Raw genomic sequence first — 10,661 nt, 5'->3', positions numbered from 1 at the left:
CCAAGATTTGCAGACATTATGTCCCAAAAAACAAAACCCTTTAAAAAAAAGTAACCGGAAGGGAGAATAGGACCCCAAATGTCTCAATGAGGGTTGCGCATCCTTAGGGGATATGGAATACCAACTGAGTGTTGTAGGGCTGGGGGCGGGGATGGAAAACTGGAGTGGTAGAATGGCATATGTTGTTAGAGGTTAGAGCTGGCTGGAACCCTGAACAGGAGAACTTCATGCTGCAAGATTTTGTTGCAGGTTCCACTTATTGCACACCAGTTACAGCGCCTTTTTAATGCATGCATTTGGAAGCGAGTGCTGTATTTCACAATAATATCAGCCCTGCAGATAATGCTTTAGTGACTGGTCCAAATTGGGCTATTTAAACTGAGCGACCAGGATTTAGTATGACAAAGGCCTTCCGCCATCACTCCTCGCTGCCCAGTTTTCTACCGCCATTGAGCATGCTAAATCCTCCCTGACCTCTGTTTGGGGTCCCCCCCCCTTTAGGATTCCGCCCCCCAAATCTTTTCGGTACTTTTGCAAACCTTGGGAACCCCCTGGGACTGCTGATACTTTCCTTTTGTGAGTGGCTGGCAACATAATGAACGGCACTCACCTCTGAGCATCAGAAATAGAGGGAGGGATTCCTGTACACCCTTGCTGGTTTCAACGCTTGTTGCTCCCGCGAGCTGGACTAGAACCGAGGGGTGGAAATGGCAGGGCAGCAGATTTCGGCTCAACATTCGGAGAAATTTCCTAAGAGTGAGTCAGCAGTGGAACAGGATGCCTCGGGAAGCGATGGGACCGCCTTTGCTGGAGGTATTTAAGCAGAAGGTATATGGGTGACTCTCAGGTTTGCTGTAGCTGCATCCTGTGTTGAGCAATGGATTAGATTAGATAACCTCTCGCGTCCTTTCTAGGGTTTGAATCTATGATTCATTGAATCTATGATTCAATGAAATAATAATGAGACATTGTTGTTGTCATTGTTGTTGCTAACATTTTTATTTCATATTTCAGGGTCAGGTTTGTTTTGAAATGAACATTTTACGACACAAACCTATACATCTTTAGACAGAAAAAAAGGCCGACAATCCCCAGCATGCCTCAGTCAGCTATGGCTGGCTGGGGCATGATGGGAGTTGTAGAACTGTTTTTTCTGGATAAGCATGCATAGGACTGCACCCTGACATTGTTTTAAACCTTCATACATTTTAATCCTTGCTGTAAAATGGCCTTGAGGATTTTTGTTTTTAGAGAAAGGTGTCTAATAAATTTAAGAAATGAAATGAACTAGATCCATTGAACAATGTTGCATTTTGGTGGAGTTAACAGCTGTGACTACTCATTCCAACGCAATTGATGTTGTGGTCTCTCATGTTTATGTCAGATGCATCCTGGGATCTGGGCCAGTATTTCAGAACACTGTGGCTAAATCTTATCTATCTATCTATCTATCTATCTATCTATCTATCTATTATCAATCTATCTATCAAATGCCTCATAAAATAAACTTCTCTAGGAGTTTTACTATGATGAAAATACAAATAAAATCACAAGAAAACCAGCAATATAAAACTAAGAAATGTGCCAACACAGCATGAAATACGATACTATTGCAAGGAGGAGGGGCTGGCTGGCTAGCTGGCTGGGGGCTGTTGGGAGTTGTAGTCCAACACATCTGCAGAGCAACAGGTTAGGGAAGGATGCATTAAGTCACAGGCTGAGCGTTTCTATGCTAAGTGATGGCGTCTCCACTTGGCAAAGATGCGCTGGCAGGTTTGGTTCCCGAAGGTGGAATTCTGGGACTTCCCGCCTGATTGGCTCTCTTGGGACTGACCAGGATGCAGCAAGTTTGTGCCTGACTCTGGCCAGCTCGGAGTGGTACGTGAGCACCATCTACAGGCCCCCAGGAGAGACATCCTAGTAGTTTCAAACTTAAAGAGAAAGTGGCAGGGTCAAATTAGATTGTGGTTGGGGGAGCCACGTTTGTATATTTACTAGAGATGGGTAAGAATTGCATTCAGTTTGTTCTTTGATACCAAAACCTCCATTATCATTATTATTATTATTATTTTCATAAAAAGGATGGTAAGAGCTTCAGATTTAACAAATTTGAATGGGGGACAAAGTGAAACTTATTTATTTATTACATTTATATACCACCCCATAGCCAAAGCTCTCTGGGCGGTTTACAAAAGTTAAAAACAGTGAACATTAAAAACAAATTTTTCAAAAATGTAAAAGCATAAAACCAGCAATATCGTTTAAAACAACTATTCTGGGGTCAGTTAAAAACAACAACAACACACCTAACAGATTGGTCCATCCAGGGCTTTGTCTTTGAGTGCTTAGCTTTTACTAGTCTGGCTTTGAACCCTTTGTGTTCAAAGCCAGACTTGCCCAGAGGTGTGTACCATCCATGTTTCTGGTGCTAAATTAGCTTTGCCCACCTTTTTTTATTTCTGCCAGGCACCACATCTTTAACCAGTCCATGGCAGGCAGGTACAACATGGCCTTCTCCATGCTGGGAATAGCCAGACCTATTGATTGTGGCCAGTAGAGACAGCTGCAAATTTTGTTCGGATCATTTTTGATAAGAACTTACCCAAGTTTACAAAGGGGGACAAAAACACCAATGACAGTTGAAGAAAAAAGAGATGGCTACTCTGGTGTTGAATAGGATTTGCAATATTTAAAGGTAATTTCCTCAATAAAAAATAGAAAATGTGTGGTTTAAAAAAAGATAAATTGACGTGTACACTAGCTCAACATTTCGGGCCCTTAGGTCCTTCATCACGAGCTGTAACAATCGTCAAGGTTCCTTTATATAACAAATGCTGAATATCTTTTCCTATATTGTCCTCAGGAGGACTGCTTGAACTGCAAATCTCCTGAAGAAGGACCTAAGGGCCCAAAACGTCGAGCTAGTGTACGCGTCAATTTATCTTTTTAAAATCCACACATTTTCTATTTTTTTATTGAGGAAATTACCATTAAATATTGCAAATCTTATTCAACACCAGAGTAGACATCTCTTTTTTCTTCAACCAAATTTGCAAAAGTCTTCATAAATGAGACAGAAAGAACATGAGTTTAAGAGGCTGAATGTGGGAGAAAACAAAACTGACAGATTTCTCCATCTGTCTTTCCAACAGATCTTGCAAAAATGGCACATAGTAATGATATGCTTGCCTGGTTCGCAGAATAAAACCTGTATGTGTGTCTGTGGTTTTTGCAACCACCTGTTCAAAAGACAGTCTGAACTCCAAGTTCTAACACTATTAGAACTTGCCCTGGGGTGTGTACCATCTTCTTTGAGTGCACGTTTTCTAGCTGCTAGGTGCAGATTTTAAAAAGATACATATTGCTGTCTAGCATGGAATGTAATTTTGCTTTTGTTTTTCAAAAGTTATTTCTGTTGCTAGCTGCCTTGGGTTTCTCAGAAAAGAAAGGTGGAAACAGAGGCAGACATTTAAAAATCAAAAATAAATAAACATAAGTTGTGCTCAGGTGGGGGGGAACGATTTTTCTTGCCTTTTCCCTCCCCGTACCTCATCGTGGTCTGTTCTTTTTTCTAGGAATTCTTTCCCCGTCCCTTCCTCCGTGCTCTGGCCTTGCACATTCTTTTTGAACAATAAGCAAAATTGTATTTTCACCACTATAATATTTACGTACATCCCAGTCCTAATATGTCTACTCACAAACAAGTTCTGATGAGTTTAATGGAACTGGTAAGAGTATATATATGATTGTATGTCATCCTATTTGGGTGTAAAATAATGTCAGTCTGTGGATCCTCTTTTCCTGCCCAATGCAGATGTATTTTGTCCACTTTTAATTTGTAGGCTTGTGAAATCGGATTCCCCAGAGTGGGGCAGATAAAGGGTGGAGGGTTTCAGGTGCTAATAGAAACAGGGGAGTTGGGATTTTTAAGGCTGCAGTGGCTCAAATTAAGACAGAAAGAATTACTTTGAATAACAGAGCATGGGAGGTGAGATGGCCTGCAGGATTCAGCTGTCCTCACCTGTACACACTTGTGAAAATTAAAACCCCTTCCTGGTTCAGCCTTATATGTGAATGGAGGAGGTTGATGAATAAAGAACCAAGGTTGTCCTCCACAGCCAGGACGACTGCTAAGACGTGGATCCCAGCATCCTGGCATGGCCAGTCACTGATGCCTGCCTTTAGCCTTCTTTAAACAAACACTCTGTTCACTAACCAGGCAGCTGCTATTTTAAAATCCCACAATGCCCCACAGGGATACTGCCTGAGGGGCATTGTGGAAAGTTGCTGCATCAAGTATTTGAGGCATAACCGAGGGAGGTGGGCATGATCCTACCACTGAGGGAATAGAAATTGTGTTGGCAGAAGGCTGGGAGATTTAACGGGGCACGTGCGTGCTCTCCTGCCTCATCACCAAGGTGCTGGTTTTAACCGATAAAGCCTTATTATTTATTATTGCATTTATATCCCGCCTTTTGTCCTCCAAGAAACCAAAGGCGGCATACACAATCCTCCTCCTCTCCATTTTTATCCTTGCAACAACAACCCTGTGAGGTAGGTTGGGCTGAGAGTCTGCAATTGGCCCAAACTCACCCAGTGGGTTTCCATGGCTGAGTGGGGACTAGAACCTGGATCTCCCGATTCCCAGTCCAACATTCTAGCCACTACACCTTGCACAGCTTGGGACCACAATACCTGATGGAAAGCCTCTCCTGACATGAACCTACCCGTACACTACACTCAACATCTAAGGTCCTCCTCCGTGTGCCTACTCCGAGGGAAGCTCGGAGGACGGCAACAAGGGAGAGGGCCTTTTCAGTGGTGGCCCCCCAATTATAGAACCATCTCCCCGACGAGGCTCGCCTGGCGCCAACATTGTTATCTTTTGGGTGCCAGGTCAAGACCTTTCTCTTCTCCCAGGCATTTAACAGCATATGCTTTTTTTTTTTTCTTAACTGACCCCAGAATAGTTGTTTTTAATGGATATTGTCTGTTTTTATGCTTTTTATGCCTTTAAATTTTGTATATTTGTTTTTAACGTTCACTGTTTTTAATCTTTTGTAAACTGCCCAGAGAGCTTTGGCTATGGGGCAGTATATAAATGATCACCATCATCATCATCATCATCATCATCATCATCACCAAGCAAAGAAACCGGAAACTAAGTCTGATGGCTTAACAGCCATGACCCATGATCAGTGGAGATGTAGTGCAATGTCATAAACGGCGCTTGCTTACAACCGGCCCTCCATTCACCCACACTTTTCCTGGGTCTTTCAGGCCCAAATCCAGATGGGGACTTTGGGATGCCTGGATGCAGCAAAGATGACTCACGTTGCCCTCCAAACTTGGATAAAGTATGCCAGTAGTCCTTGCCAAACTTTGAAAGAAATATCTATGTTGAGCTCCGGCTTGGAGTAAAATGCACAAATATGTAGGTTTTCAGCACTTCGAACCTGTGCTGAATTCTTATTGAATTGCTTTGAAATTTTGCAGAACTGTAGACCTCATCAGGCAGACCTTGGATGCCACGTCTCACATTATTAGCTAACTAGTTTCATTTTTATCAGCAGTATAACTTATAATGGTAGAAGTTATTTTTGGTTGTTTTTTTTACTAACCTTAACTAAAGGGTTAACTAAAGAGCCTCGTGTGGCGCAGAGCGGTAAAGTAGCAGTTTCTGCAGCTGAAACTCTCCCCATGGCCTGAGTTCAATCCCAGCGGAAGCTGGTTTCAGGCAGCCAGCTCGGGTCAACTCAGCCTTCCATCCTCCCGAGGTCGGTAAAATGAGTGGGGGAAAGGTAATCATGGCCGAGGAAGGCAACGGCAAACCACCCCGCTATAAGGCCTGCCAAGAAAACGTCAGTGAAAGCTGGCGTCCCTCCAAGAGTCAGTAATGACTCAGTGCTTGCACGAGAGGTTCCTTTCCTTTTCCTAACTAAAGAGGCACTCCTGTTATATTAGGAATTAGGTTTGTACTGCTAGTAAATTAAGATTATATTGTTAATTTTTATGTGTAATGTATTGAATTTTGTATATGTAATGGGAGGGGTTCTAACAGCCCCACTTTTTGTTTATTTTGTTTGACAATTTTTTTAAAAAAAACTTTAAAAGATAAACTCAACCCAAATTAGGATGCTATTTTGGTCACTAGATGGCAGCATTTTGCTGGATTATCCTTTGCAGAATACAATTCTGGGAGTGAATATGTATCCGGGAGTTGTAGTTTAACACATGTGAAGGAAACCAGATTGGCAGTGGGTATTATTATTATTATTATTATTATTATTATTATTATTATTATTATTATTATTATTATCCCACCCTTTGCCCAATACAGGGCCTCAAGGCGGCCTTACAAAATTTAAAACATATACATTTAAAACACATGACAATTTTAAAAGTCCTTAGCACAGATGGAGGCCCAGATTAATCGCTAAAGTCCTGCCGGAACAAAAACGTTTTTGCCTGCCTCCGAAAGCACATGAAGGAGGGAGCCAGTCTAGCTTCCCTGGGAAGAGAGTTCCAGAGTACCGGAGCAGCCACCGAGAAGGCCCTCTCCCGCGTTCCCACCAGGCGTGCCTGTGATGTTGGTGGGACTGAAAGAAGGGCTTCCCCTTGCATGTATGTGCATGTTGTAGTGAACTGTTTGGGATTTGTGCAGATGAGAACCTGTACCAAATTATCATTATCATCCTCCTCCTCCCTGTCTGACTAACCTTTTGGAATTCTTTGAAAGTGTCAATACACATGTGAACAGGGGTGATCCGTAGACATGGTCTACTTGGACTTCCAAAAGGCTTTTGATAAAGTCCCTCACCAAAGATTCCTGAGCAAACTTAGCAGTAATGGCATAAAAGGAGAGGTCCTCTTATGGATCAGTAACTGGTTAAAAAACAGAAAGTAAAGAGTAGGAATAAATGGTCAATTCTCCCAAGGGAGGGATGTCAATAGCGGGGTCCCACAGGGATCTGTATCGGGACCAGTTTCTTTTCAACTTGCTCATAAATGATCCGGAATTAGGACTGAGCAGTGAAGTGGGCAAATTTGGATGGTTAAACAAAACAGGGTTGCGAAGACCTCCAAAAGGTTCACTCCAAACTGGGAGAATGGGCATCAAAATGGCAAATGCGGTTCAATGTAAACAAGTGTAAAGTGATGCACACTTGTTTACATTGAAGTTGGGGCAAAAAAATATATATATCCCAATTTCAAGTTTAAACCGATGGGATCTGAGTTAGCGGTGACTGAGTTCTTGAGGTTGTGGTGGACAGCTCGATGAAAATGTCAACCCAGTATGTGTGGCAGCTGTGAAAAATCCATCCTGGGCATAATTAGGAAAGGAATTGAGAATACAATTGCCAATATCATACTGCCCTTATACAAGTCAATGTTGTGACCACACTTTAGAATATTGTGTGCATTTCTGGTCGCTGTGCCTAAAAAGGATATTGTAGAGTTGGGAAAAGGGCAGCTGAAATGATCAAGGGACTAAGGTAACTCCCCTCTGAGGGAAGGTTACAACAGCTGGGACTGTTTAGCTTAGAAGAAAGATGAATAAGGGGAGATATGAAAGGGGTGTACACAGGGCCGGTGCTACCATAGAGGCCACTCAGGCGGCCGCCTAGAGCACCAAGCTAAGAGGGGCACCAGGCACAGCACAGCACTCACACGCGTTGGCTGTGAGCCGGCCCGGCCCGAGGATTCAGCTGGGCCTGGGCGGGTGAAATGGTGCCCCGCGCCTGCCCAGCCGAAGTGAAGCCAGGGACACTGGGGTGGGGTGGGGCGGCTCCACGTTTGGACTTCCGGAACACTCCCGGAAGAGAGAGAGAGAGAGAGAATGTATGGGTGAATGGGGAGCATGGGGCCTTTGAGTGAATGCATGTGTTCATGCATGCGTTTATTTGGAGTGAGTGATGCTGAGTGTGTGTGCGTGCGCGCGTGTGAGTTGGTGGGGGGGATGATTTGGAGGTGATATTCTTATTAAATAATGCATTTTAGACCCATAGACGTTCCTTTCCAATTTGTTTGCTATAATTGGCATGACGTATCTCTTGCACTTTAAAATAAATTTAGCAGGTTCAAGTTTTGTGCTTCATATTTTTTCCAGGAAACATATGTTCTTAAAAATCAAAGTTGGCATTTTTGGTGGGTCGGTGGGTGGGTGAAAGTAGCTCACCTTGCCTAGGGTGCAAAATAGTCTGGCACCAGCCCTGGGTGTACAAAATTATGTGGTGTAGGGAAAGTGAAGAGGGAGACATTTTTCTCCCTTACTCAGTGCTAGAACCCAGTGGGGTCATTCCATGAAGCTGATGGGTGGGAGATCCAGGACAGATATGTATTTATTTATTGCATTTCTATACCGCCCAATAGCCGAAGCTCTCTGGGCGGTTCACAAAAAGGAAGGACTTCTTCACGCAGCACAGAATTAAACTATGGAACTCACTACCACAGGATGTGGTCGTGGCCGCCAATTTGGATGGCTTTCAAAGGGGATTGGACAAATTGATGGAGGATAAAGCTATCAAGGGCTACTAGTCCTGATGGCTCCATGCTACTTCCAGTATCAGAGGCAGCATGCGCATGGATGCCAGTTGCTGGGGAACATGGGCGGGAGGGAGCTGTTGCACTCCTGTCCTGCTTGTGGGTGTCTCGTGGGGCAGCTGGTTGGCCACTGTGTGAACAGAAGGCTGGTCTAGATGGGACCCATGTCCTGATCCAGCCTCAGGGCTCTTCTTCTGTCCTGATCTCAGGCTTGTTGGGGGTTGTTGGGCAAAACTTCTAGAGGGCCACAAGAACACCCACCTTGCGTAGACAGTATCTGGCTAGAGGGGCAGACTTGATATAAATCAGCTTCTTCTATTCGTTGTTAATTCAGCCCTCTCTTTAGAACAGTGAGGACTGGAACCTTCATTTCTTTTGAGGCGAAGGACAGCACCCCCTGCCAGTCCCGGACCCAATCTTTCCAGGTAGGGTTGGGAAAGGGGGCAAGATGACGGTCGGGTTGAAGGAGAGGTCTCCAGATGCGTCGGGCTACAACTCGCAGCAACCCCTGGCTGGGGGATGCTGGAAGTCGTAGTCCAACGCAACTGGAGGACATCCCTTCTCACCCCACCCCCGGGGGAAGTTGTAGGACTCCCCCCCCCCCCCGAACTCCTGGAAGTCTGACTTGGTAGAAGGCAGCTCCTCTGTCCCTGAAAGACAGATGCCCCATCCACCCCAGATTTGGAGGCCCCGCCCCCTTGGCCCAGGCCCCGCCTCTCCCCCTCCCCTCCCCTCGCCCGCTCCCCCGTTCCGCAGACATGACTCCGGGCGCTGCTTGTCTCCGGCTTTGCGCCTTCGTTCTCCTCCTGGGCCCGGGCTTGGGGGTCTCCTCCCCGCCCGAGGAGCGTGCGGGGAGCCCAGGCGGGGGGGCGGACGAACTGCCCAGCGTACTGATCGCCATCCTGGCCCGCAACGCCCAACACTCCCTGCCCCATTACCTGGGGGCCCTGGAGCGCATGGATTACCCCAAGGAGCGCATCTCCATCTGGTAAGGGGGCGCCCCCCCGACCCTCGGTTGCCTCCATCGCCGAGCACCCCTTTTGGGGGAAGGAGCACCGTCAGCAAGGGCAGGGGCGAGTTTTGGGGGGGTCTCCCTCCCCAAAAGGCTGTATTTGGGGGCTTGGTTTGGGGGTGCCCTAGAACAGGATTTTTGGATGTGCGGGTTCAACTGGGGCTGGTATCTGAACGAATCTGTGGGTTTGGGGTGGTGTGTGAGTGAGTGAGTGTTTTGGGGGTGCTTTGGGGGAGAATCCACTTGCTGAACTGGGGAGCGCCCATCTAGATTTGCAATACCCCCCCCCCCGGTTGTGAGCATGTTTTGGGGGTATCCGGGACTTTGCCTGTACGTGCATGATTCGGGGACCCCTTTCTCTTGCCTCGCTGTGCAAAGGTGCATTTCAGTTTGGGGTGACGGGGTGGGGTGCGATTCTTTTTGGGGAGGGCCGCGTGCCTCGGAGCATCTGGCTTCCAGGCGCCTCTCGCCACGCCCGTGTGGTTTGGGGGAACCTCCATCGGTATATGTGTGAGTTTGGGGGTGAGTCTGTGTCCTGAGTGCTTCCAGCTGCCCGGTTTTGGGGTGCAGGAGACTTTGCGTGCCTCTGAACGTAGTATTTGGGGCTGCCCGGACAAGAAAGGGAGTGTTGAATTTTGCCAGTGTGGACCTGCACGTCCTTTGTACTTTTTTCTTTTTTTTTTGGCTTGTTTGCTTTTGTTCTTGGGATGTTTTTGCTATTCTTTTTTTTTAATGGTACTTACTCCCTTTGAGGTTGGCCTGGCCACAGCCTCTCCTGATGCTACAGGATATGATGGAGAAAGCGCAGTTCCTATTGTGTAGAATCAAGGCAGAGAGCTGAGTGTAAGAATAAGAATATATATATATATATATATATATATATATATATATATATATATATATATATTAGGGCACAATCCTTTGCATGTTTAGACAGAAAGAAAAGTCCTACAACTCCCAGCATGTCCTGGTCAGCATAGCTGGAAGTTGTAGGACTCCCCCCCCCCCCCCGTCTAAACATGCATAGGATTGCGCCTTCAATGAATTTAATCCTCCCCTTATTTTATGAGATTTAAAATAATATATGCCGTTATGGACCTAAGCA

General features: G+C 45.7%; 1 protein-coding gene across 1 annotated transcript in view; it reads left to right on the top strand.

Moving 5' to 3' along the window:
* The first annotated feature begins 9,297 nt into the window (after positions 1 to 9,297).
* The window catches only part of CERCAM (cerebral endothelial cell adhesion molecule), a 29,670-nt gene continuing 28,306 nt past the window's right edge, over positions 9,298 to 10,661 (top strand). The window contains exon 1 of the mRNA XM_063144582.1: positions 9,298 to 9,532. Within this exon, the coding sequence (XP_063000652.1) occupies positions 9,303 to 9,532 (230 nt within the window). The 5' untranslated portion in view covers positions 9,298 to 9,302. The remainder of the gene's footprint in view (positions 9,533 to 10,661) is intronic.

Source organism: Elgaria multicarinata, chromosome 19 (assembly GCF_023053635.1).
Source record: "Elgaria multicarinata webbii isolate HBS135686 ecotype San Diego chromosome 19, rElgMul1.1.pri, whole genome shotgun sequence".
NCBI lineage: Eukaryota > Metazoa > Chordata > Lepidosauria > Squamata > Anguidae > Elgaria > Elgaria multicarinata.
Note: the sequence above shows the minus strand (reverse complement) of the source record. Positions and strands in the feature narration are given on the sequence as shown.